The 26,611-nt window shown below is 41.6% G+C and overlaps 1 protein-coding gene across 1 annotated transcript; it reads left to right on the top strand.

Annotated features, from left to right (window-relative positions):
• The first annotated feature begins 13,909 nt into the window (after positions 1-13,909).
• On the top strand, positions 13,910-24,136 carry LOC145402062 (alpha-(1,3)-fucosyltransferase 7-like). The gene is made up of 3 exons (XM_080274162.1): positions 13,910-15,197; positions 21,138-21,280; positions 23,485-24,136. The coding sequence occupies exons 1-3, from the start codon at positions 13,953-13,955 to the stop codon at positions 23,711-23,713; spliced, it is 1,617 nt and encodes a 538-aa protein (XP_080130288.1). The 5' UTR covers positions 13,910-13,952; the 3' UTR covers positions 23,714-24,136.
• Positions 24,137-26,611: the final 2,475 nt, after the last annotated feature.

Below are 26,611 nucleotides of genomic sequence, written 5' to 3'. Positions count from 1 at the left end.
GGCAAAGTTTTCCTATGTATGTTAGTCGTTTCTGTTTATTTGCAGCCTAAATATTTTCAGTATGATAGTGTTGGCTACTTTGTTAATCCTGCTACCATAGTTTACTCATTTTAATTAGGCAGATTTTTTTTTTCACCACTTATTTCCCGCAGCTCAGTGACAAAACTGCAATTAAATATCCTTTCCATATCATTTCTTAATGACTAGCACCATATTCTAATGTTAAAGTTCAGCACTCAAAGAGAGAGATATGGCAATATTACTATTTAAAGGCAACAAGGCGATTATTAACTTGGAGGTTATGAGAGACCCAAGTAGTGAGTTAATGGAAGTTGTCCCCAACCCTTCCAGTTCCAGTCTTTCCTAATTAGCTGTCTAAAAACGTCTGGAAAGAGCAATAATATAATACATACTGTGCAAACGGATTGAAGTGACTAACAAAACCAAGAAAACATCTGGGAAAAATAGGATATTCATTTCAAGAATGGACGTGGACTTTTTATTTTTTTTATGCAAGGAAGAAGGAACCAAAGCCCAGTTCGCTCAGTAATGAACTTGTAGATCGTTTTCATTACAGTGGATTTATGATTAGGATGAAGTTAGTGATGGCTGATGATGATTACAATGAACATTTTGTGAGTTTGGTGGGAAATACAGAGGAAACTGCACACCCATATCGCACTCCTTGATATTTCCTTTAGCCTACTTCAAATGTCAGTGACAGTGGTAATGAGACTTCCGGTATCTCGACGTTTAAAGTTTACTAATTTTTTATTCTTCCCACCCCTTTATACGCTGCTGCATCTATACAATCAATATTTCCTTTACCAATTGATTATTATTTGAAACTCATTATTTCTACAAAGATTTAATGTGGAAGAATTTTGGGGTACGACATGTTTTCCGCAGTGACTTTCGGGGTTGCCAATCATTACGAGCGGGGTAGGATGTGTCAGTGGCTCTCAAGATGTCCGTGGTGGGAGGTACTTTCCGCTCTTGCATCGCGTGTCCGTGAGGGTGAATATCGACATTTTCATTACCATCTTACCCAGTGTCGTGGCGGAATATGTGATTGTGAGCGACATGGAGGCGCAAACAGAGGGGAAAGTGGTGTAGGGAAGGAGGCAGTAGATACAGGAAATTGGGAATATTAAAGAAGATGTGCTGAAATGGTGCCTTCCCTCCTGTACAAGCAATAGTCTGACTCGTAGGGCTGACTTAATTGCCTGACCTGTCGACCAAATCCCTGACCTGCTGACTCAAGACCCGACCTGCACCTGACCCATCGACCTTTTGGACCTGGCGTGGGTACAAAAATGAAGTGCTGTGGCGCGACTGCAGGATTTCGTGAGTGGAATTTATGGTAATTTGACACGACATGGAGAATCTAAATTTACTCTTCAAGTTACTGTCTGATGATTTTATTTTAGTTTTCACCATACATTTAAGGTATCGCCATACTTATATTATCCAATGTGGCACCATCGTTATATGGTTTATAACAATAATGGTCGCCACTATCTCTTGTCAGGATGAGGGGGGTAAAAAAAATGCATGAATGAAAAGCCACGGCCAGGCGATTTGATTTATTCACCCATCATGTAAATTCCTCCATTGACCTTCATGATGTGTCAGTACTCTAGCTTCAGCTTGATTCTCTTATTTAGATTAGGTCTGGGACAAAATTTCTGTTGGCTCAAGTTTTCAAGCTCCTCATCTTTAGCGATTTCATATGGATACTACTTATTGTATCTTATGTATATCTTAGATTCTATAAATACTAAGCAAACAATATATTAACGTACCAAATACAGAAATATATTGGTAAGGAAGAGGTGTTAGAGAGCCTCCTTAATAACGAGATTACAGATTAGGAGTGACTTCAAATCAGTCAAATCAATGACGTATAGAAAAGGGGTGGAAAGGAATGAAGGTAAAGAATGAATGTGGATATGTGGTGAGTGTTGCTTTCACTGATCAGGAAGTAGAGTGTGGGTAGCATGCATATAGTAGCTAGCCTCAAAAACGTCATCTTACTGTAGAGGTTAATGGAGATTGTTCCTGATCCTTAGGAATATGTGTCTCCCAAGCTGAATGATTTCTGTCTGTATCCATCAATAGTCAGAATTCTTAATCCTGAAAACGACCACAAACTAATCGCCTCCATGCCTCCCAGTCCTTTGCCATCAGGTTGCCCTCCCTGCACCTCGCCTCCCTCATACCATTCATTCCTCCATCGTTCGCAGCCTTCCGCTCCCCTTCCACCTCACCAACATACTTTCTTCCAGTCTGTCTCATTCTCCATTCTCTCCACATTGTTAAACCAATTCTAGCGCATCCACATTAGCACCACAATGCTTCTTCACTTCCTTATTTGTTTGTGTCCCTCCACATAATCACATAAATCCAAATCCTGTTCAAAATAACCCATTTCCATTCTTCTCACACTCGAGTTTTGTCCTTTCAACAGAGTCCAAGCTTATCACTTCCATACGTAAAAGTGGACCACAGTAGTCATGCAGCGACTTAACGTCCATGCCCACTTCCCTATTCCATGCAGTAACGAAGGAAAATAACGGCATGATACTGAAGTGAATGTCTAAGATTTTATTTATTTCCTTTGGTACTAGTGTAAATCAAACTGGGGAGAGTTTCTAAGCTGAATTTAAATAATCTGACATTAGCTTTAAAAAAAATCGAGCTGAGGGGGTTAAAAAAAAAAATACTGTTTAAGGGGATGTTGGAGATTAAAAATAGAATCAGGGGTATTTTACTGGTTAAGTTTTGCTGTCAGACGATTTTATTCAGTTTAGGAAAGATTTACTGAATAGGTTAATGAAAGTTGTAACTTACCCCAGCAGTTCGAAAAATTGTTCCAAAACCAAAAAACATCGTCTGAAGTTAGCAATAATTGAACGAAAAATGCATCCCGTGAATGATGTTAAAAGACGATAAGATTGACTGGATTATTAATTTGGGGTAGTGTTATAGTTTTAGCTGTTTATAAGGTACGATGGCCTCAAATTTAGGCCATTATATTCTCTACCTTTGGACGGTTTTATTCATCTTGGTTGGTTAGACGACCTTTATTAACCCCCTTCGCTACCAGAGAGGTTTCAGGATAAATTTGTCAGGAGGTGGCAAGAATAATTTTACGGGCTGCGTTTATTTCCGGTCATAAGGACAACGGGGCTACGTGTCTTAGTTCATCAACCTTTAGGCTACTTTGCCATTTTCCCCCTTTTGCAGCCAGTTTCCCGATTTTCAGAGGCAGAATAAGACAACACAACGGCTCTACATCCTTTCCATAGAACTTCAGTATTAGCAAAATATTTTGATGTTGCAGCTCACAATTCAAACCAGAGAGAAAGCAGTTTTATAGGCTTCAGGGTTTTGTGGGATGAATTGGAAATATACTGTTTATTTCTTTATTTATTTAGTTATTTATTTTCCACACATACTGAGTTTATTTTTGCGTGTAAAGAAATACCTCTCATGTACAGCTGGCAGTTTTTTCGGCTAAGTACAAATGGACAGAGTATACCGTAGTCAACTTTAAGCACGGAAATGAACGCGGCCACTAAATATAACCTCCCTTATCCTAATGTTTCAGCCGACAGAGTTAGGCTAAGTTAAAATGAACAGAGTATAATATTTTAGCCTAAAAAATCGGGAGGGGGGGGGAGCGTGAGGTGGATTGACGTCATAGCGCGATAGCCTACATAAGCAAGGCAAAGGGCGGCCGGTGTTTGAAGTAGATATGCTGCGATACTGGTAAAGCTGAATTGCCAGGCTTTACTTACCACAGTAAAGCCTGATGGTTGACACTAATCCTTTATGCCGACATATTTATCAGATGTCTTAACCCTGTGACTACTAGGATTTTTCTCAGCTGGGGCGCCGGTAATCCAGTGGTAGCATATACCGGTATCCAGCTTGCAATCAGCTTTGGTATCCAGCATGCAGTCAGCTTTGGTATCCAGCTTGCAATCAGCTTTGTCAACTTCGAGTTCAGTTCTCGGACCGGTCAGACTCTTGGAACTAAGACTGAGCCTCCTGTGTCTCTGTCCATGCAGTAATATAATTGGGGACTTTGATGTAACATCAACTGTTGCAGCGTACGGTATAATCTGTATTCCTGTGGGACTGATTTTTTTCTTTTTTAATCATGCGTCGTCCGTGACAGGTCTTGCTCGTGGAAAGCACAGACTGATGAAGTGATAAGAATAATTTATCAGTTCGCTTATCATCGTTTTTATTGCCCAGATCTCCGGTGAAATACATTTTAAAGTTTCACTATGCTTGCTTTCAATGTAACCTGATGACGGTACATTCGACATCGAAAGTTCTGTCGCTTCCTGTTTTTCTCCTTGAAATTTGAATATCAGTGTGGTAAGTACACAACAACTGACAGTGATGACATTATTGCGTCGGGTTTGCGTCACTGATTTTCAGTCCATGGAAAGAATGGGAGAGAGGAGACAGCTATTACTATTAATGTAAATTAAATAACTACCTTAATACCAAAGCCGGACTGATAAGAGATTTTGGTTGTATCCTTGTCTCTTACTCATAGAATATATAGTTGTTAGTTACCTACCCTAAAATAAACAGCCTCGAAGGAACCACTATAATAGAGATGTTGCTGTTTGCTTTCCTTTGTGCTCCTTTGTACTCATTTGCTTTGTATCATAATCAAGCGTTGCTACATCCAACTGAAGCTTAAGAAACTTTGTAAATAGGATCCCAGATTCACACACACACACACACACACACACACACACACACACACACACACTCAACCCCTCGTGACTTACAGTATTTTGACTTACATACAGATTAAGAGACATGGGGGGAGGGGTTTCTACATCCTTCCTTATCTCACTCCCTCCGGTTGAATGCAAGCTGAACTTACCCTCCTCCTGCGGTCCACCATCCTCCTCTCAGTGGATGGGGAGGGAGTTGAGGGACATTTTCGTACAACCGGGCAGCGGAGCCGACCGGTTATACTGGTTCCATTATGTGAACGCGTCCCTCTCCACTTCAAGTGAAGAAAATAGAACAGTATGAACAAGCAATCTCAGAAAATGTATGAATACAGACCCAGAGTATCTCTATCTATCTCTATTGTCAGACACCCGAATCATATAAGGGATGTCCAGAAACAAATCGCCTTCACTTCGCCCTGTCCTCTGCCATTTGCCTGCCCTCCTTCACTCACACACCTTTCTCAGGCTATCCACGCCGTCCCTCCACCTCATCCTTGAACTCACCCCCTCTCTCTCCCTCCACGTCACTCCCATACTCTCGTCTCATTCTCCATCCTCTCCACTTGGCCAAATCATCTCAGTGGTTCTCTTAACACATTCAGTCACATCCACATCAAGACTACAGCGCTTCTTTACTGTCTCTCTCTCCACATGCGCTCAACCTAAGACGATTTTATTCAGCAGGGAGGTAGCGTTTGTGGGATTTGTTGAGAAAGCGTTGTGGGCGACCTTAAAGTGAAAGTATTGTGAGGTGTCCAAGTGAAAGTGAAAGTAGAATCTCTCTCTCTCTCTCTCTCTCTCTCTCTCTCTCTCTCTCTCTCTCGTCCTTCACCCAACCGCCTCTCCATACCTGCCTCTCCCTTTGTCTCCACCCATCCACCCACTCATTCCTCCCTTTCCTCCACTTGTCCTTCATTCTCTCTCTCTCTCTCTCTCTCTCTCTCTCTCTCTCTCTCGTCCTTCGCCCAACCGCCTCTCCATACCTGCCTCTTCCTTTGTCTCCACTCATCCACCCACTCATTCCTCCCTTCCCTCCACTTGTCCTTCATCTCTCTCTCTCTCTCTCTCTCTCTCTCTCATCCTCCCTTCCACAGCCTCCACTCCTTTCTCTCTTCCGTTCTCCCTATCTTTCTCTTTCCCATGCTCTGAACTCCTCCCTCATTCTCTCTTTTCCTCCCGTCTCCCCCCCCCTTCCTTCGTACCTCCGGCCTTCCTGCTACATCCTTCATCTTGCCGTTTTTGTCCCCTTGTTTACCTTCATCTCTCTCTCTCTCTCTCTCTCTCTCTCTCTCTCTCACACACACACACACACACACACACACACACACACACACACACACACACACACACACACACACACACATCAGCTTCCGTTTTTTGTCGCCATACGGTATTACATGTCGGGCCATTGTAATAATTGTTAACCCTAATGTTACGGCGGCTGATGCATTATTACCCCACGTCCATTTTTTTCATACTACGCTCACGTTTTCTTCTCCTTTTCGATTTATTTTGTCTACCACGTGACGATTTTATTTAAGGGCCTTCATTATAGCGAAGGGGTTAATAAAAATACCCAAACCCTTTCAGTTCAGCGAGATTATACCTGATACGGACTATGACGTAATCGTTATTCTCCCGACCTTCCGTCACTGCTACCTCCAGTCTCACCGTCACTTGCCCCCCCACCCCAACACTTCCGCCCTCCCCATCCCTTCCGTCCTTCTCTCCCGTTCCTTACCTCATCTCCCATCCTCCCTCCCTTCCATACCTTTCCTCCATCACCCCCGCTTCCCGCCTTCTTTACACTTCCCTCTCTCCCTCACCCATTACGTCCACCTCTCTTCTTCCTTCATATTCCCTTCCACCCTCCCTCCATGATTTATCACCCGACCCTCCCTTTGTCCACCCCCTTTTCTCTCGTGCATCCTCTCCTTCATCTCTGCTTCCCTCCGTCTCTCTTAGTTGTATATACCGGTATTTTGCGTTGTATTTTTCTTCAATATCTTCATTTGCTTCTTTCCGGCTCCATTTCCCTCCACCCCTCGTGGTTTCTTCATCAGTTCCGTACTTTGTTTCAGTTTCCTCCTGTTCCCTCTACCCTTCCTCCATTCTCCGTCTTCAGATTTTTTTTATTTTTATCGTTCACCTAATTTTATTTCTCACAAGGCATTACCTACCTAAAACATCACTCCTGATTCCTTAGATTTTCGTGTGATCAGGTCGATGACATATTTATCTCAACGGAACACAAAATAATGTCTAAATCATTATATAGGCTATGCTAAGTAAGAATTGTTGCTAACACATTCGATCGTAAGGTCTCATCCACACCAAGTGCTGTGGCGGGCGGATGCGGCCAGTTTTGCATCACTGTATCCAATGCAGGTTGCCCCACTAAACGCGTGCATGTATGTGTGTGTGTGTGTGTGTGTGTGTGTGTGTGTGTGTGTGTGTGTGTGTGAGAGAGAGAGAGAGAGAGAGAGAGGGTAAATCTTTGTGAATTCTGGCTAAGAATGAGTCTACTTTGGAACTGCTAGTACCCGTAAATGGAGATAAAAGTACCGGGTTTGCTTCATTATCGGGCGTGACAAAAAATTATCTCCTGTTGCTGATAGGTCTGTCCCTAGAGAAATAATTTTATACCCATTACTAATGTTTTTCCAAATTTTTTAAATATCTAAATATATTGATGCCCAAAGAATGCAGTGATGCTGGGAAATGGCATGAAATAGCGTTTGTAGTGAACTGCATATACTGTAGTAAGAATATTAAACTATCCAGGATATCAGCTAATACATTCTACCTCAAAACTATTAATAAAACTACGTAGTAACAAAGAAGCGTAAAATGTGCAGAATCGGCGGAAAGGTAGACCACTGGACATATTACTACTATTTTCCAGCTTCAAATAGCAATTAAAAAATACTTAAATGCAACTCTGGAAAATGTGCAGTGCTGGAGGGAAATGGCCGTGAAAGCATTGGGCAAGTCACGCGTCTTTGCATTGCGCTGTTGCCATCTCACCGTGTCTCAAATATTGCATGGCGGAATTGAAAGCGCGAAGTCGAAAGTTGGGCCATTTCTTGCAAGGGATTGATTTTTGTGTAAGATTTAGCCTGTGTATCGGTATTAGGCAATTTATTTTACATATTATTGCACAGAACTTTCTTGTAACTGGATAATTTTTTCAGCTTCTGGGAGAGGTATGACTGGCGGGATTCATGATTTACCGCACTGAACATTGTTTAAACACCAATTCTCTCTCTCTCTCTCTCTCTCTCTCTCACACACACACATACACACACACACACACACACACACATACACACACACACACACACATGTGCACCCTTTATGGAGCAGTACATCACACACACACACACACACACACACGTTCACCCTTTATGGAGCAGTATATCATCGCAAATTATGTTTGTTATTTGCATTTTCATCATTACCACGAACTTGTACAGCATCATTATTAGTACCGGTATTAACCTCCCCCCCTCACACACAAAAATGCAACACTGCTACTACTACTGCCACTACTACTACTACTACTACTACCACCACCGTACTAAATTTCGAAGAATTTGAATTTAGCTTCTGGCGGATGTATTTCCCAAGATAACTGTGGTGATATACTGCGCCATAAAAGATGCACATTTGTGTGTGTGTGTGTGTGTGTGTGTGTGTGTGTGTGAGAGAGAGAGAGAGAGAGAGAGAGAGAGAGAGATTCAACCGAGCATAAATTTAATCTTTTCAATTATAAATCTCTCGTAAGATCAATATAACCGCCCTGGGGTAAAATAAAACCGTAAAATCACTATTGTAGCACAAGCTCCGAACCCAAAGACCCATCTCTCTCTCTCTCTCTCTCTCTCTCTCTCTCACACACACACACACACACACACACACACACACACACACAATTGTGGTTCATTTGCGTCGAGCTTGTGTAATAAAATAATACTGTATATATTAGCAATAAAAATCATAGGGATTATTATTTTACAAGTAGTGTATATATATTTCTTAATCTCACAAATTCAGCAACTTCATATATATTTTTTCGTACCTGTATCCAAATCTCCCTATCTTATCTCACATCTTCAGGGTTTGATAGTCTTTGCCTCCTCCGTACTTCATTCATTTGTATAAAGGTTCTGAACGTGAATAAACTGGTAAATTGAAGATCGTGGTACAAGAGTGAAAGGGTTTATTTGTTTGGATTCTTAGCCGAATAAACTGGTAAATGTAAAATAATGATACCGTAGTGAAGGAGTTATTTTATATGGAATACGGTACCTGTATATTCGGTTTCTTTTATCAGTTATTGGCACTACACTTATCTGCTAGCTTTGTTTTCACACCGAATAGGGAGCCGCTGTCTTGTGTTAACCTTTTTCAATCTGATGAGCGTTTTATTTTATTCTTGGCATCTCCAGACGATTTTATTCTGCTCAGAGACTTCGACCTGGACGGGGTTAGATGTACAGTACCGGTACCTTTCGTTAACCACTTTTTTCCAAGTGACTCCTTAAGATTATTAAAATCGTATGGTGCTAAGTTGATTAAAAGGAAGAATTTCATCGAGGTGAAGGGGCTAAAGTGGTGTATTTCGAAGTTTTGTTAGACTTACGCGTAACAGTCCGCGATGACACCTATCTAACGTTTATTACTTAGGCTACAAAGAAAAGACAATCCAGAAAACCTGCGAAAAAATCGTCCCTTCCAAACCTGACAGCAGAGGCACTACTGGTATCAAAATGGACGCATCGAAACAGCGGGGAGGGGGGGGGGAATAATTATGTGCAGAGATTAACCCCTTAGTACGATGTTTGCATAATTATACTCTGTCTTAACGAACCAGATTATCTTCCTTTTGCGGCATACGTCACGCAGCCTAACTCAGTGGTAGGCTACAGTGAGATAATGCTACGGCTCTATTTTTTTTTTTTTTCTAGCATTTCTTTGTGACGAGCATCATACTTCAGTGTTATTCTGGCTACAGTTCAAGACGGTGGGATGGCAATTTTAGGCTAAGTTCAAGTGAAAAGTATGTAGTTTATTCTGGCTACCATCGGCTTTCGAGATTTCGTAACACTTTTCTTATATTGTACCGTACTTTACACCTGGATAATTCTCATATATATCATACATAAAAACTGCCTATTTGAACGCGATATAGATAACTTAACGAGATGATATGTAGTAAGCAAAGAGAAAATGTTTAGCAAGCAAAATATTAAATCGCTTAATAAGAGGTGCTACAAGGCTTCCTAATCAGGGAAAAAACGATCGTGAAAGTCTGAGGTATTCACACGCCAGAGTACACCGTCATTTTTATATTAAGTAGACTGTGCCTTTTTTTACTCTAACTTGGCCCAAAATTGCCCTCTCTCCATCTTGCCTAGCTGTACCAACAGATTAACGCTAGACTGTTACTAGTCATAAAGAAGTGCCATGAAAATGAAACAGAGCCACAGTATTGTTCTGCCACTGAGCTACGTGAAATTGGCTGCAAAAGGAGAGAAATCTGGCCTTGATTAACCCTTAAGTGCATTTCTTCACCATCTTGGGATTTTGTTTTTGTAAAACATGTGGTACCTTGTCTTCCTTTGAAGATGCTGGCCAGGCCGTCCAGGTATGTGAAGTGTTTGCCTAGGCCTATTGTGTGAAGTAAGTGTGCTCCCTCTTGTTTTCCCATTGTGGGATTTATTTGCGTTTTTAGTCCATCAGACCTATCGTATGCTGTGCACGACACACGATTTTAGGACTTAGCGTATGCTCTACAAGTAAAACTAATATAGGAGTGTGCCATTATTTTTTTGGAAATATATGTGTATGACTTTTTTTGTTATGTATCTTATGTTATTATATATTATATATATTATTTACATTATATATTATAGAAATACTATATATATACTACATATATTACACTTTATATTATACTTTATGTACTATATTATTTTATTGGGTTTTTCCTATTTTTTTTTTTATTTTTTTTTGCTGATTATAAGTAATATTATATAAAGACTAAGATAAAAGTGAAACAAAAGACTAAAGTGAAGACTAAAGTGAATATAAAGAATATATCGAAGGCAAAGGACAAAAGAAAAAAGGAAAAGGAAAGACACTGCTGTCAGACATAGAACTAGAGACTCTTGTGAACACCAGTGCATCAAGTGTGACCTCTCAGTGTGTCTCAGCCACAGCTAAACCCTGTGTACCGATTGTGAGGGGATGTAGGTCAGTAAAAGAAAACTAAACATTGTGTCTTATATTATCGTCATATTATCGTCATATAAAGTATCAGTCCTCATCATTTGGGTCTTAAAATCATAGTTTAGTGTCAAACGAAATTTACAAAGTCATTAGGGTGTATATACAGGGAACCATAACGTCATAAAAAATTTGTATAGTGAAAATTTCCCTTTTTTTTTTTTTTTTTTTTTTTTTTTATAGCCCTTTTCAGGGTGTCTTCCCACAGTGACCCTCATGAGCCAGAAGTGTGAGCCACTTACAGGATACGGCCACGGGACCTGAGAAGCAGCATATTTAATCTCAGATCTTAAATCCTCATACGGGCCGAGTAATTAATTTTTTATTCAGTTACGTCAAAAAAAAGGCAATTTTGGTTAGGTTCCTTTAGTCACCCATAAAACATTTTTATTTTTCAATAATTACTAAAGTAAGTATATCACAGTAAAGTAGAAGAGTTGTTCTTTCTTTTCATGGCCAGAAACCCAATAAAAATTGATTACAACCATGTGTTTTGATTTTTCAAAAAAAGAGTTGGTTACACTCAACGTGTGTCATACAAGACAGGTTCAGAAACGAATGCACTTAAGGGTTAAAGAAAAAGAACTTGTCTTTTTTTCCGGTCACAGTAAATTAGCAAAGCTGTCATCAACTGAAATTCTCTCTCTCTCTCTCTCTCTCTCTCTCTCACACACACACACACACACACACACACACACACACACACACACACACACACACACACACACACACACACACACACACTGACGCATTTGGGTCAATAGTTTGCCCGAGGAAATTGCTTACTGTCCTGTTTCAGTTTACACAAGTGGTGAGAGAGGGAGAGAGAGAGAGAGAGAGAGAGAGAGAGAGAGAGAGAGAGAGAGAGAGAGAGAGAGACGGCATGTATAGTGACCCAAAAATCCTGTCAGGAAAAAATGTAAACACTTGAATCGTGTGTGTGTGTGTGTGTGTAATTGCAGATCTAATCAAGCTTGATTCACCTTCAAATTTAGGCCATTCACACACGCCAGCGTGTCGTAAGTTTCCCACACCGTAGTTTGGTTAAGGCTGTTAGAGGTTAAATTAGTTGGGTTAGAATAGACAGTTAGGTCTTCGTTAGGTTTGACTGTTAGGGTTCATTCGGGTTAGATTATATTATGATTAGGTTGTGGTTGAGCAACAGAATCGCCATCACTCTGGAAATACAAAACGCAGCGAGCACGGCCAAGGTCTAATGAGATGATGGCTTCGCGAAACGTGGCAATGCTGTGTTTGTTGATACACAGTACCTGGACGCAGGATGGGATTAAATGGAAATGAACTGAGCCCATTAGTTCGATGACGCATTTTGTATTTGTATTCTCACCTTCAAAATACGTTGTTGGGATCAGGGGAAGCGAATGTAAGCGAGGAGGTGTGAGCTGGAGAAAGGGCAGCTTGGTGGTAATGGACAGAATGACATGCAGGCGATTCTTCTGTGGCCACAATTTCTGCGATTAGGCGTCGGGCTATACTGTAGACTGACAGATATAGACAGATAGCTAGACTGACAGGAAACTTTGTGAATACCGTACAAGGCGTTAGATATATACCGTACACTACCTTTCAGTAACCCCTTCATTGCTGTACAGGTAGATCCTTCATAACGAACAAAGTCGTTAGATGTTTGCTGAAAAAAAAAAGGTCGAAAAAAGGTTAATTACGTTATGTCATATATCCTTGGGTATGGATGCCGTAGCTACCGCACTACATTATAACAATTGAACCTTGAACGCACTTATACAGATGCTTAGTTTTTTATATACAGTTGTACTTTCTTAGTTATACAGCAGCCAAACCCTTACCAGTCAAACTGGAGTGAATATATTAGAGACGGGGGGGGGGGGGTTACAGGAAAGGCCTAAGGGGGAGGGGAAGAAAAGGGATAGACCTGGGAAGGAGGAAGGGTAGAGGAAAAGGATGAGAATGAGATAGGGAAAAGTCTTTGAACACCTGAATAACATATTCAGATCCTATAAATGCACAAAAATATTCACGTTCAGCACCCGCCGGTGTGTGTGTGTGTGTGTGTGTGTGTGTGTGTGTGTGTGTGTGTGTGTGTGTGTGTGTGTGTGTGTGTTTAGCTACTGTCTACCATTGTGGGTCAAAGAAGCTGTGTCTTTTTTTTTCAGTCAATTAATCAACTGTCTAATGCATTGCAAAAATGGTGAACTAAGCCTGTATTTAGAAGTATCGTCTGATAGTAGGAAGAGAACCAAGTAAGAGGTATAGACTGTTACTCTTTTGGCCATGTGCATACTGTAAAGTCTTTCTTATCTTGCTATATGTATTAATTCTTTCACCACTAAAGAAGAGAGAGACCAAGAAGGAGATGGAATGATGGTATGGTCGAGCATCGAAGAGTTAGAGATGTATATGGGGCAAAGTAGATTGAAATTATACAACCTGGTGCTGTTGCCTGAGGGGAGATCATTACTACCATACATATGTAACAGGCACATTGAACAGGGATTGTTTGTGGATGCCTCAGAATTGCTTTTGTGTATTGCAGACTGTTATACACCCAGTCCTCACTTAGAGTCAAGGATGTATTTCCTGGCAAACTGTGGTTTTAAGTGAAACAGCCTTAAGGGAGACGTGCTTTGGGAGTTGAAAGCTAAAATATGCTTTCAATTCTGAATGCAACATGTGACTAATTACTCACAAGCTGGCCATTAAGTGAAAAACGGGTTCATCAGTAGTTTAATAATGAAATAACTTTAGTCAGGGAGATGTTTGTGGGAGTCTTTATATGCGATGTACAGTAGTATGATACAAAAGACTAACTGTACACAAGAACTAAATGTGTTTATTTCTTGCAGGTTGTGAGGTTGGGGAGGACACATAACGAAGGTAGGAGAGACCACTACAATGCCGGGCTTGTCGACAGTTCGCCCTGTCCGCCTCCACTGGCTGCTGTTGCTTGCCATCTGCTCACTGGCCACCATTAATCTGATGTTTTCCGAACCTGACCCCCAGCATTCCAGCAGCCTGGCAAAAACTAGGCTAGAGGGTGCAAAACAAGGCACTCAGCCACCCAAGAGAGTTGGTTTCTCAAAAGTGGTTAATGCATCTCCCATTTTCAAGAAGGAGCTAAGTTTTGGAGTCAAAGAGGAGGAGAATTCAGCCCGGGAGGTGCTGGATTTGGAGGGAGGGGACAAGGAGCGACATGGGACTGGCTTAGACCCGGATGCAGCCAATGAGGTCAATTCAATTGAGCCTGACACAAATGCTGTCAAAAAAGCTCGCCTCCTGGCTTTAGACAGAGAGGAAAATGAGGAGGAAGAAGATCCTTTCCATCAGCAACTGCCAGAAGAGGAGTTTGAGGGAGAAAACAAACATGATGATTCATCAGGTATGAACACAAATCAAATCAACAACTGGCGTAACCTTACTGAGAGTGAGATTGCCAGGTTGTCCAACCTTGGAAGACGACTATTCCTAAACCAGAATATTGGGGAGGAACAGCAGCGAAACTTTACAGTCTTGATGTGGAAAACTGGACCCAGTGTAGAGAGACGATTCCTCTATGAATACGGGGAGGTTCGTAAAGATCCATTCCGTAAGTGCTCCGTGCGAAACTGCCAGCTGACATACAATGACACAGAAGCAGAGACAGCTGATGCTATTATAATCCACCTTCACCGCACTAAAGGACCGAGTACCTTCCCAGTTCGCACAAAATTGAACCAACGTTGGATCTGGCTAACAGATGAAAGCCCATACCACACATTTATGGTGGCCAAGGAAAAGAATATTGAGGCTTATAATGGATTCTTTAACTGGTCCATGAGCTACCGGATGGACAGTGATATTCCAGTTCCCTATGGTCGCACTGTTCCATTGGATTCCAAGGAAGCAGCGGCATACAAAACAGTTGATTATTTTAGTCTCAAACCCAAGTCCATAGCCATAATGGGTTCCAACTGTGGAGGACGGAACAAGAGATGGAACTATGTCAGGGAACTTCAAAAGTACATCCATGTGGACACCTATGGGAAGTGTGGAAGCCTGAAATGCCCTGGTCACTTCACCAAAGACTGCAACCTCTTAGAGGACTATAAATTTTATTTGGCATTTGAGAATTGTGATTGTCAAGAGTACATGACAGAAAAGGTGAGAGTACAACACACTTTGCCAGCTAACTTTCAGTTTTTTAGTCCTTGAGCTTTGATCATGTTATCTGTTCATTGCCATCCATTTCTTCTTCATTCAAAATGTTCTTTTGTTCATTTGTTCTATGTAGTGTTCCATCAGCCGCTCATTCAGTTGTTACTCAGTGCTCCATTTCTTCAAGAGACTAGTCTTACAGTCATCCTCTGCATTGTCCTAACTGTCCATCTATGCATTAATTTCAAATGTCATTGAGACAGGACAGAGCTGAATGGATGTCTTGATGTTGCTTAGAAGTACATGTGGAAATTGCCTGGCAGTTTACAGTAAACAGATCTCTGTGTTCATCTGTTGCCTGAGTCCACACTCTCGTAGGGGTGAATTTGAGAAAAGGACTTCCAGGAATTGTGTGAATAAATACCAGTGAGTAATGCATCATTACGAGATAGGTTGCCCAGTGTTGAGAGGTAGGCTAGGAACAGAAAATGTTGGTACAGTACAGTATTATGTTTAGAAATAGGTGGAAGTGATCTGGACATGTGGAGAGCATAGGGGAATACAGTATATCAATATGTGTACGAGTATAAATGTAGGAGGGGGAGGCTGCAGCACCGGCCGAACAGGGTGGTACTCTCGAGGGGAATGGGAATGCTGGTGACAAGGAGAGCTGGAGCTCCTGTCTCACTAGCTATCTAACTATCCCCCTTTGCTGACCTTTTCATTGTGACAGTAACATGGAGGGTAGACCAGCATACTCTCCCAAACAATTCCTCTATCTTATGCACTACACCACATGCACTTTACATTTCACACAACGTATCCCACTACGTTCCAGGGGTTGGCGCCAGCAAGGGCATGCGGCAGGAAAACTTTGCCCCCAACTCAGTTTTTTTTTTTTTTTATTGAGGCGAAGATGCACTTGAGAGGTTGGTGACGATTGGCTGAATGCAACATGTCCGAATAACATTTACTAACCCAAATTTCCCCATCAGATATATGTTGTCAGTTAATAATAGAGAGATTATGAAGTAAAGCTGCATTCAGCCAATCATCACCAATCTGTCAAGTGCATCTTCGCCTCGGAAAAAAAAAAAAAAAAAAAAAATAGTGGCGGACTCTGGGGGGAGGCATGACGGGGGTTCTGCCGGCATAGATCATGGGTCCAGGGCGAGATGGGGCTCGGGCCTGTGGTAGAGAGTACAGGGCATTGCGGTTCCCAGGCTGCCGCTTCCGCCCAATAGGGAGGGGCCCGAACCTGGGAGTAGTGCCCCAGGAGGCTGCCCTATCAGTGGGTGTATAATGGCGGGACAGTTGCAGTACCTAGGCGCGCTTGGAGGGTGTCGCTGCAGCTGTCCTGGCAGGGTGCCCTGAGGCCACTACCACAGCCACTGGTAAGCTGATGGGCTAGGGGTCCCGGACCCATTGCCTGGACCTGGGACTGCGCAGTCAGTGGGGCCTGACCATGACAAAATACAAGGATAAGTTTCAAAGTAAGCCCGTGGACAGTAAATCACCCAGGGGGATGAGGGTGGGTTCATGGAATGTGGGAAGTTTGAGGGGAAGAGCGGGGGAAGTCGTTGAGGCATTCTATAGGAGGTGGGTGGATGTGGCGTGTTTGCAGGAAGTTCGGTACAGGGGTGGATCAGCCAGGAAGATTGTTGGGAAGGACTGTTACTATAAGTTGTTTTGGCAGGAGGAGGGGACAGACGGATATGGGGGTGTTGGTGTGATGGTTGCAGAGAAATGGGTGGAATATGTTATGAGAGTAAGCGATAGGATATTGGTAGTGAAAATTCTGTTCGGCAGAAAGATAACTGCAATTATATCGGCATATGCTCCACAGGCAGGATTGGATGAAGTAGAGAAAGATAGATTTTGGGATGATTTAATACGTGTAGTAGGTGGTATGCGGGATGATGAGATAGTGGTTTTGGGAGGGACTTAAGTGGTCATGTAGGTGAAGCAGCGCAGGTTATGAAGGAGTACATGGGGGTTGTGCGTATGGTATAAGGAATGAGGAAGGGGAAAGGATATTCGAGTTTGGGGAGGCAACGGACATGATTGTAACACATATTTTAGGAAAAGAAAGAATAGGTTAATTCCGTATGAGTCTGGGGGACATAGCAGTCAAATAGATTATTTTCTGGTTATGAGGGCTGATAGGAAGTTAGTGAGGGATTTTAGTGTTACAGGAAGTGAGGAGTGTGCAGCAGCACAAACTATTGATCTGTGATATGGTGCTTAAAGAACGAGTGATGAAAAAGGGGACTTATGTACCTAGGAGGAAAATGTGGAAGCTGGAAAACCACGTAGTAAGGGATGCCTTCTATATCGAGATAAGGAGAGTGGTGGCTGAACAGGGAGCTGTAGACAGAGGCGTTAATGAACAGTACAGAGCCCTCGAGAACAATCTCTTGAGAGTTACTGATGTAATATGCGGTTGGACAAGAGGACCACCAAGACAAAGTAACTTGGTGGTTGGATGAAGGTGTAGAAGCTGCAGTTAAGGAGAAAAGAAGGCTTTTCCGGGAATGGAAGAAGGGTGGGGTACCAAGGACGAATACTTGGCTGCCAAGCGTAGGGCTAGAAGAGAGGTATACAGGGCGAAGTCTGAGTCCGAGACTTACTTGATAACCTAAATCATGGGGAAAGGAAAAATATGATATTTAAGGTGGCAGATCAGATGAAGAGGGATAATCGGGATATTATAGATGAGCAGTGTGTGAAAAATGATGAAGGAAGGGTAGTGGTTAACAGTGGGGATATTAAAGATGCATGGAGAGAGCATAATAACCGGTTGCTGAATGAGGAGGTTGACTGGGACAGGGAAGGTTTGGAGCCAGCAGATCCAGTGTTTGGCCCTTGGCCTTTGATACAGCTGCTGTGAGTGAGGCAATAGGCAGGATGAAGGTGGGGAAGGCAGCAGGTGTGTCTGGGTTGACTGCCGAAATGTTGAAGGCCTCAGGAGATATAGGGGTGAGGTTAGTCACTGACCTGATAAATATGATTATTTATGAGTGTGTTGTCCCAGATGATTGGCTGAAGAGTGCAATTGTAAATGTGTATAAATGGAAGGGTGATGCCCTGGAAAGATGAAATTAAAGGGGTATAAAGCTTTTAGATCAGATAATGAAGGTAATGGAGAGTTTTAGAAGGTATGATTAGAGAAAGAGTGAATATAAATGAGATGCATTTTGGGGTTATGCCAGGTAGGGGGACCACTGTTCATTGTTCGACAGCTTCAGGAAAAGTATATTGGTAAGAAAAGGGATCTGTATTTTGTTTTTGTTGATTTGGAAAAAGCCTTTGACAGAGTCCCTAAAGAGGAGGTGAAGTGGGCAATGACAAAGCGTGGCTTGGAGTGGCTGGTTAGGGTGGTTATACCTATGTATGTGGGTGCTCGCACCCAGGTAAGAGTGAAAGGAGATTTGAGTGATGAGTTTTCCGTGAACGTTGGGTGCATCAGGGGTCAGTTTTGAGTCCCATGTTTATCATGGTACTTGAAGCCCTCTCACGTGACTTCAGAAACGGACTTCCATGGGAGATGTTGTATCCTGATGACTTGGTGTTGATTGCAGAGAACAAAAGGGAGGCGGAGGAAAGGTTTAGGAAGTGGAGAGATGGTATGGTGCACAAGGGCTTAAGGGTAAATGCAGATAAAACAAAAGTGATGATATCTAGGGTTGGTGGCGGTACTGTCAAAGACGAGGGAGAGTGGCCATGTGCTGTTTGCCACAAGGGCATGGGAAGTACTGTAATTCCATCTTGTGCGATGTTTGTGATAAATGGGTGCACAAGAGATATAGTGGTATTAGAGGTAGACTTCGAGATAATGCTGATTTTATGTGTGCGGCGTCGGGGAGAACAGATGGAGATTGTCAGGCGTGAAAGGATTGAACTTGCTGGAGAATCTCTTGAGTGTGTGGAAGAATTTTGTTATTTGGGAGACATTTTGTGTGCTGGAGATGGGGCTGGAGCTAGCTCTGTGTTTAGGGTGAGAAATGATTGGAAGAAATTCAGGGAGCTCTTGCCTCTCCTGACATTGAGAGGACTCTCCCTACGTGCTGAGGGGTCTTTGTATGCAGCATGTTAGGAGTGTAATGCTGTATGGTAGTGAGACCTGGGCAGTAAAGGAGGAGGATATTCGCAGGCTCAGACGTACAGAAATGACAATGATTAGGTGGATGAGTAGTGTCTGTGTGTCCAAGGTCTGGGGGGGGGGGGCTGGGTTTACGATGGAAGAGTTGAGAGGTAGGATGGGACTGGAATGTATTGGTGTTGTGATGAGGAGAGGTAGATTGAGATGGTTTGGACGTGGAGAGGATGGGGGATGATAATTGGATGAGGAAGGTGAGAAGTGTTAGTATTGAGGGGGGGGGGAGTTATGAGGGGAAGACCGAGAAAGACATGGGGCGAGGTCATTAAGTGCGACCTCAGGGTTAAGGGACTGAACAGGGAGGCTGCAGTAGATCGTGCAGCAAGGAGAGCCGCCATTAGGTGACCAAGGCCAACGCATGCAAGCATGTTGGAGCCTTTAAAAACGAAACGAAACGAAAAGAAGAATGAGAAGCCATCCTAGGAAAACATGAAACAAACTGCTGAGACTGTCTTAGGGCTAATTGTTTAATTAAGAAAGTAGATCATATAGATTGGCAAGATGCCATAAGATAAACCAGTTCCCACATGCAGACATGGAAAACATGCAAACATGCAATGCCAACAAATTTTGATAACAACTTATACATCACAATGCTTTAGTTCTTTCACACTAACCTGGCTCAGGTTTTGGTCCTTTTGTAACTTATTTCACACAGCTCAGTGGGAGAAAAATACAATCCTGTGGCTCTGCATGCTTTCACAGCACTTTTTTATGACCAGCATCATATTCTAGTATTAATCTGTTGTTACAACTCAGCAGTCAAGATGGAAAGGTTGCAGTTTTAGACCCAAGTTAAGGTAAGTATAGTGTAGCTGCCAATAAGAAAAGTTTATGAGCTCTTTCCATCTTTACAAACAATGGACAGTGCATTTGAAAATAATCTTGAGCGGCTTTTTGTGAATATGATGCCTGTTGTTTTTATTAATACACCATGAAGAAGGAATTTTATACTACATATGAAATACACTATCCATTCCGAGGCATTTTTCTTAAGAGAAAACACAAGCAACAACAGTGGCCATTGTGAAACCACTGTTCACCTGGTTGACGATACATTCTTCATCATGTAGGCTATACCTCGTCTTCCAACACAGACATTCTTGTACACACTTTTAGTCACTTGCTCTTGATCTCCTCTGTAGTATCAAACTGCCAGATCACATGCAGAAAATAAAAGTACCAGTAAGTACAGTACTGGAATTCCCCTCCATGTTCTTACATCTCATTCTTTGAGTACCTCATTTAGGCATCTCAGTCTCATACACTTTTCTGTTCAGCGTCTCATACATCATTTGGTTTATATGGCCAAATTACAGGATGATACGTAGAAAAAAATATATTACAGTAAATTCTTGATATAAAGAACTAATTGCGGGAAGAGGTGGGCCGTTATATCTGAAAGTTCGTAATATCCAATGGTTGTTATTAACTGAGGGATTACCAACCCAAGGTCGCTATATCCGTGGAGTCGTTTGGTCCTCCATGCGCAACTACAACTTAACCCATGAAGTTTCACATGGAGAATTCAATGGTGTATGTAGTTATACAGTGCATGTGCAGTAAATACCATCCTGTATGAAGTTGTATATATAAATACAATGCCTATAATATAATGTAGCACTGTTACAGTACACTTACCATGCCAGGGAGCAAACTTCCGCCGGAGGTCGGTATATCCGGCGGAAGTCCGCTCTGAAAATGGTGAGTCGTTATATCTGAAGTTTGCTATAAAGGGGTTTGTTATGTTGAGGGTTTACTGTAGTACTGAATTTGTCTCTCTACAGCTGTGGTGGAATGCACTGGGCAAAGGAGCAGTGCCAGTGGTGATGGGGTCACTGCCGGCTGACTACCGCAAGCTGTTACCTCCAGATTCCTTCATACATATCAGGGACTTTGCTTCACCTAAAGATCTGGCTGTATACTTGGAGTAAGTTGAGGCTAAATTATGGTATTGATGTTATATGTAGAGAGGAAGAGAGAGGAGAAAAGATTAGTAAGAGAAAGTAAGAAGAGAGTGGATGAGGAATTTGGAAGGAACTTGAGTTAAGTGGAGGGAATGTAAGAAAATGTTTTGAAAAGAAGTAAAGAAAGTTAGACAGGGTGCCAAAGAATTTAGCTGGGGAGTGAAGGATAAAAATGGTAGACAAACAGTGAAGAAGGGAGAAAAAGTGAGCAGATGGAAAGAACACTTTAGGAATTGTTGAACATAGAGAATGAAAGTAATGCAAGTATAAGTGGCTGAGGAATATCTGGGAGGAGGAGGGATGTGGGACGAGAGGAAGAAATCAGTAGGATGGACGTTGTGGAAACAATGAAGAAAGTTAAAATGGGGAAAGCCCCAGGAATTGATGGAAAGTATGGTGAAATGCTGAAGCATGAGGGAAAGATAGTAGTAGAATGGATGTGGACGATGTGCAGATTGGCCTGAGAGGAAGGTAGAGTCCCAATGGATTGGAAGTCAGGTATAATTTTTCCGCTGTACAAAGGAAAAGAGGACAAAGAAGTGTGTGGTAATCATAAGGGCATTTGTCTTCTTATTGTATTAGGAAAAGTATATGGTAGGATACTTAGTGACAGAGTCAGGGAACTAACAGAAATTAGTTAGAGAAGAACAGGGAGGTTTTAGGAAGGGAAGAGGTTATGTAGATCAGATATTCATTCTTAGATCAATAGTGGAAAAGTTTCTAGAGAAGGAAAAGAAGTTGTATGCAGCCTTCATGGATTTGGAGAAAGCATATGACAGGGTGGATATTGTTGAAGGCCATGAAGAGTATGTATGAGGGTGCCAAGGCTGCAGTGCATGTGGATAGTGAACTGAGTGAATTTTTCTATTTGAAGGCTGGATTGAAACAAGGATGTGTCATGTCTCCATGGTTGTTCAGTCTGTATATGGATGGGGTTATGAAAGAGGTGCAAGATAGAGCAGTGGATGGTGGAGCAGCCCTAGTGAGAGAGGGCAGTGTTTGGAAGCTCCCTGTACTGTTGTTTGCAGATGATACTGTATTGTTAAGTGAAGATGAAGGGGAGCTGCATGGGTTGATGGATGAGTTCAGGAGAGTGTGTAAGAAACGAAATCTAAAGGTGAATGTAGGGAAGAGTAAAGTTATGGTCTTCGAGAGAAGTGAAGTCAGTGAATGTACAGTGAGGTTGGATGAGGAGGAAATGGAAAATGTGAGTGCATTTAAGTACTTGGGTAGTGTGATGAGTAAAGATGGAAGTTTAGAGGGTGAGGTGCTTGAAAGGGTGCAACAGGGAACAAAGGCTGCTGGTTCCTTGAAAGCAGTGATAAGAAACACGGAAGTGAGTAAGGAAGTAAAAAACGCTACTACATGACAGTATTGTGATAACAACTCTAATGTATGAAAGTGAAGCTTGGACCTTGTTGGAGGGACAGAAGTCAAGAGTGAGAGCAGTGGAAATGAGTTGAGAGGAGCATGTGGAGTCACATGGAGAGACAGATGGATAATGAGGAAGTGAAGGAGCATTGCGGTGTGGATGTGGATGTGATAGGAAGTGTTAGGAGAAACACATTGAGGTGGTTTAGCCATGTGGAGAGGATGGAGAGGGAGAGACTGACAAGGAGAGTGTATGTGAGTGAGGTGGATGGGGGGGAGAGGGAGGGGAAGGCCAAGGATGAGATGGAGGGATGGAGTGGAGAGATATATGAGAGAGGGGGGTGTGAGCTGGGAGCAGGGCAATGAAATGGCCGGGGACAGGGCGACATGGATGTGATTTGTTTGTGGCCATGCCTTACAGGATTAAAGTGCCTGGCAATAGATAGATAGATAGATAAATGTATAAGTAAAGAATAAAGTGTGTGATAGTGTAGTTCAGTGCAGTATGTATGTAGTATACAGGTGTTTCGTGTTTAAAAACTGTGTTCCTGTGGATAGGGCAGAAGAAACTCTTTTAATGCATTTTGGGCATGTCTTTAACCCCTTGAATCTAGCAGCTCAGCTTTATAGGTAACAATGGAACTTTGGTAGGCAGTTTTTCTGGCATTGATAGAATGAGGCAGTGTCAGAAAAAGTTAATATATAATAAGAAGGGTGTACAGTTCAGTACTACATAATCCCATATGCATAGACGTCTCCTCTAGCAATCTCATTAAAACTATTCATCCCCACACAGGCACCTCCTCTCACAGCCAGACGAGTACAATAGATACCACGCATGGCGCTCAACCTACAAGGTCGTTAATGAACATGGATACTTTGCCTCTGAGGTGCACCATTACTGCCGAGTGTGCGAGGCACTCAACTACAACGACCCTGCCATTAAGCAGTACACCAGCATGGAAACCTTCTGGGACAAGGAGACACAGTGTTACCCAACCACCTGGGATAAAGTGACAAGCTAACTTCAGAGTGTGGATAAAAAGATCATCAAATAGCAATACTGAAATTTCGTACACTGCAAAACTTGCAGAGGCAAAGAAAAGACGATAGCCTTAAGTATTGGGTGAGAGAAGGATAGTATTACCCTCCTGTGTTGTTTGAAACTGTCAACTGCTTGGAGTGCTAATAATAATAATTCAGCTCATTATTATTTTATTCTTGCTTTCTCCAGATAATTGTACTCAGTTTAGGAGAGTAAAGTCTTAATAAATGGGATTAACAAACTGTCTCTAACTCTCGAGTTCAAAGTACCACAGTCCAGATGATTGTATTCAACTTACTACAGTGCCCTATTAGTGGATGGGGTTAGCATACATTGTGTCTAACTCCATAATTTCAGTCTCCCCAAACCTTTAAAAAACCTTCAGATAACATCAATATAAAATGTCATCTGATTGTAGGGCTTACAAATGATCTGGAAAACCTTATTAAATTTCAGCTTTTTGCCATAACAGTCCTATATGTAAACCTGAATTAACTACTTGGATGTGGGTGACATACCATGTAGTTTGCTCTGGCTGCTACCAGACAGTTTAATTCAACAGAAACATGTTTGTACTGAAGGGATTTAAGGCTGTGTTATCTAAGTTCCTCAGCCTGGAAAGTCTACCTAACTTGGATACTATCAGGAGATGGCAAGTATAAAATTAAGAAGGCATCCCCAGGCTCAATGGATAAAACCAATCTAGTCAGTATCATATCCTATATTATCTTTATGTGTGTGTGTGTGTGCATGTGATATTGACCAGTGAAATGAGTTTTTAAGCTTGCATTGCAGGTAACCCTTGTTATGTTGCATTTTTATCTTTTATTATTATTATTATTATTACTGGTATTATTTTTTAAAAATCCACAGTATCTCAGAAAATTTTCCTATTAAAGTTCCATTGGTACCTGTTAAGCCCTTCATTCCCTGGATGTATGTATTTACATCAATGCTGCACCCTGTGAGTGTGCCCATGATGTACTGTACACTCTCCCAAAAAAGTATCGGCACTTTTGGGTATGATGGTTGTGAAAATGAGCAACTTCTGCAGACACACATGAGTCTATAATATGATGCCTCAAAACATTCCACCCAGTAAGTAAATCTTTTTGCAATTTCGAGTCCTAGTAATTACCAAAGATATTATTTACATTTATAATTACAGGATGCCCCATATATCACAATGCTTCATCCGTGTTTCAGAATGATACATGTTGTAAGAGTGCCAATACTTTTTTGGGAGGGTGTACACCTCTGTATCCTATATATCAGTTTTCAGAGTGCTTTTCACTTGGTGGTACAGAGATGTGGGACTTTTCTGAGTCTGGTATAGGCCACTGAAGCTCTCTGCGTCTGGGTGTGAAGGAGTTACATTGGCTTGCCGGTTTCTCTCACTTTAAAGCACCAACTATATCGACAACTGATATTTTCTAGTACATCCCAGATATATAATAAGGACAAGGTAATTTTTCATAAAGGGATACTATATTGTGATACTGGTCAGAGTTTGTGGTGGAAAGTAGGTAGATGTATGAGTGCGATATATGCTGTCCACTTTTTCATGATGTAAAACCATCACAACACCACCTTGAATGTGCAACTGCAACAAGAGATTAATTCTAGGATGATGCTAGTCATGAAATGCTATGGAAGCATCTAGAAGCAAAGTATTGTCTCATTCTGCTACTAAGATACAAGAAATAAGCTGCAAAACATTGAAAATCTCCATAAAGTACTGTATATTGTTTATATTGTACTTTTTAGCCAGATGGCACCACCTACTGCCCATTGCTAAATCACAGAGCTCATCCAAGGTGGCCAGATTTAATAAAAAATAAACAGATAGACCCTCTCTCAACCCAACTCCAGTTCTTAATTTTACTTCAGTACCATTTCCTGCTTAAACTCTTCACTGTTGCAATGTTTTTCTTTAGTATTTTTGCCTTGCTACCTCCAGACATTTTTACTGAATTTTGGGCAAACTTCTCACAGTGAGAGAAGTAAATAATTATCACCATTAAAATTCTCCACTCTGAAAAGTCTCCCTAAAGCAAAACAAACTTCAGGTAACAAGAATTAAATTTAAAGATGTCCAGAGGCTGAAGGAGTTAAACTATTTAACTTTTTTCCACCTGACTTGTGGCTTTCCTTCCTGCCTCCCTATTCCCATCGTCCTTTCTCATTTTGTCAGATTGCTGTATATGTATATATATAAAACAATCTATCTGATATTAAAGTAAGTGGGGGGAAATTTCTGAGCATTTACCAGAGTTTACAAGTGATAATTTGAGTGCTATACATAATTTTGGGCCTTATTAATGCAAGATGATGATTGGATGAGCTCCCCCATGAGCACTGAAGTGTAAACTGAATTATGTTCACTTAAGTTCTTGATAGATACAAACTCATTGAATGTGTAACTGTTATAAAGATGTAGGCATTTACACAATTAATTCATAATAAATTTTCAGTATGAAACTGCATCATAATGAATAATATTTGAAAGTACTTGTCTGTGTGGTTATTTGCACTGTAGTGACCATATTTGTAATTCCTTTACCACATTGATGTCTTATGCAGTTTATTCACGCTATCAGACTATGGTATTTAATTCAATTTGGAAAAGACACCTACTCATGAAGGGGTTAGTGAAGGCTAGATCTAATCTCCCAGTTTGAAAAGTCTCCAGTAAAGTGAATAAAATAATCTTCAGATAGCAAGAATGATATGTGTCATTGTAGTAAAGGGGTTAATAATAATTATGGTTGTAATGCACTGGTTTACTCCCTCCACACATACTATCCTGGACTTTTATACTGTATACTGTGAAGTTAGGGATGCATTTCTTATTTTCTTCATGCTCCTTGAATGTTAT

The sequence above is a fragment of the Coenobita brevimanus genome, chromosome 57, assembly GCF_032717465.1.
Source record: "Coenobita brevimanus isolate Jiangsu-jjx chromosome 57, ASM3271746v2, whole genome shotgun sequence".
Classification (NCBI taxonomy): domain Eukaryota; kingdom Metazoa; phylum Arthropoda; class Malacostraca; order Decapoda; family Coenobitidae; genus Coenobita; species Coenobita brevimanus.
The sequence above is the reverse complement of the archived record's forward strand: the minus strand, read 5'-3'. Positions and strand labels throughout refer to the sequence as shown.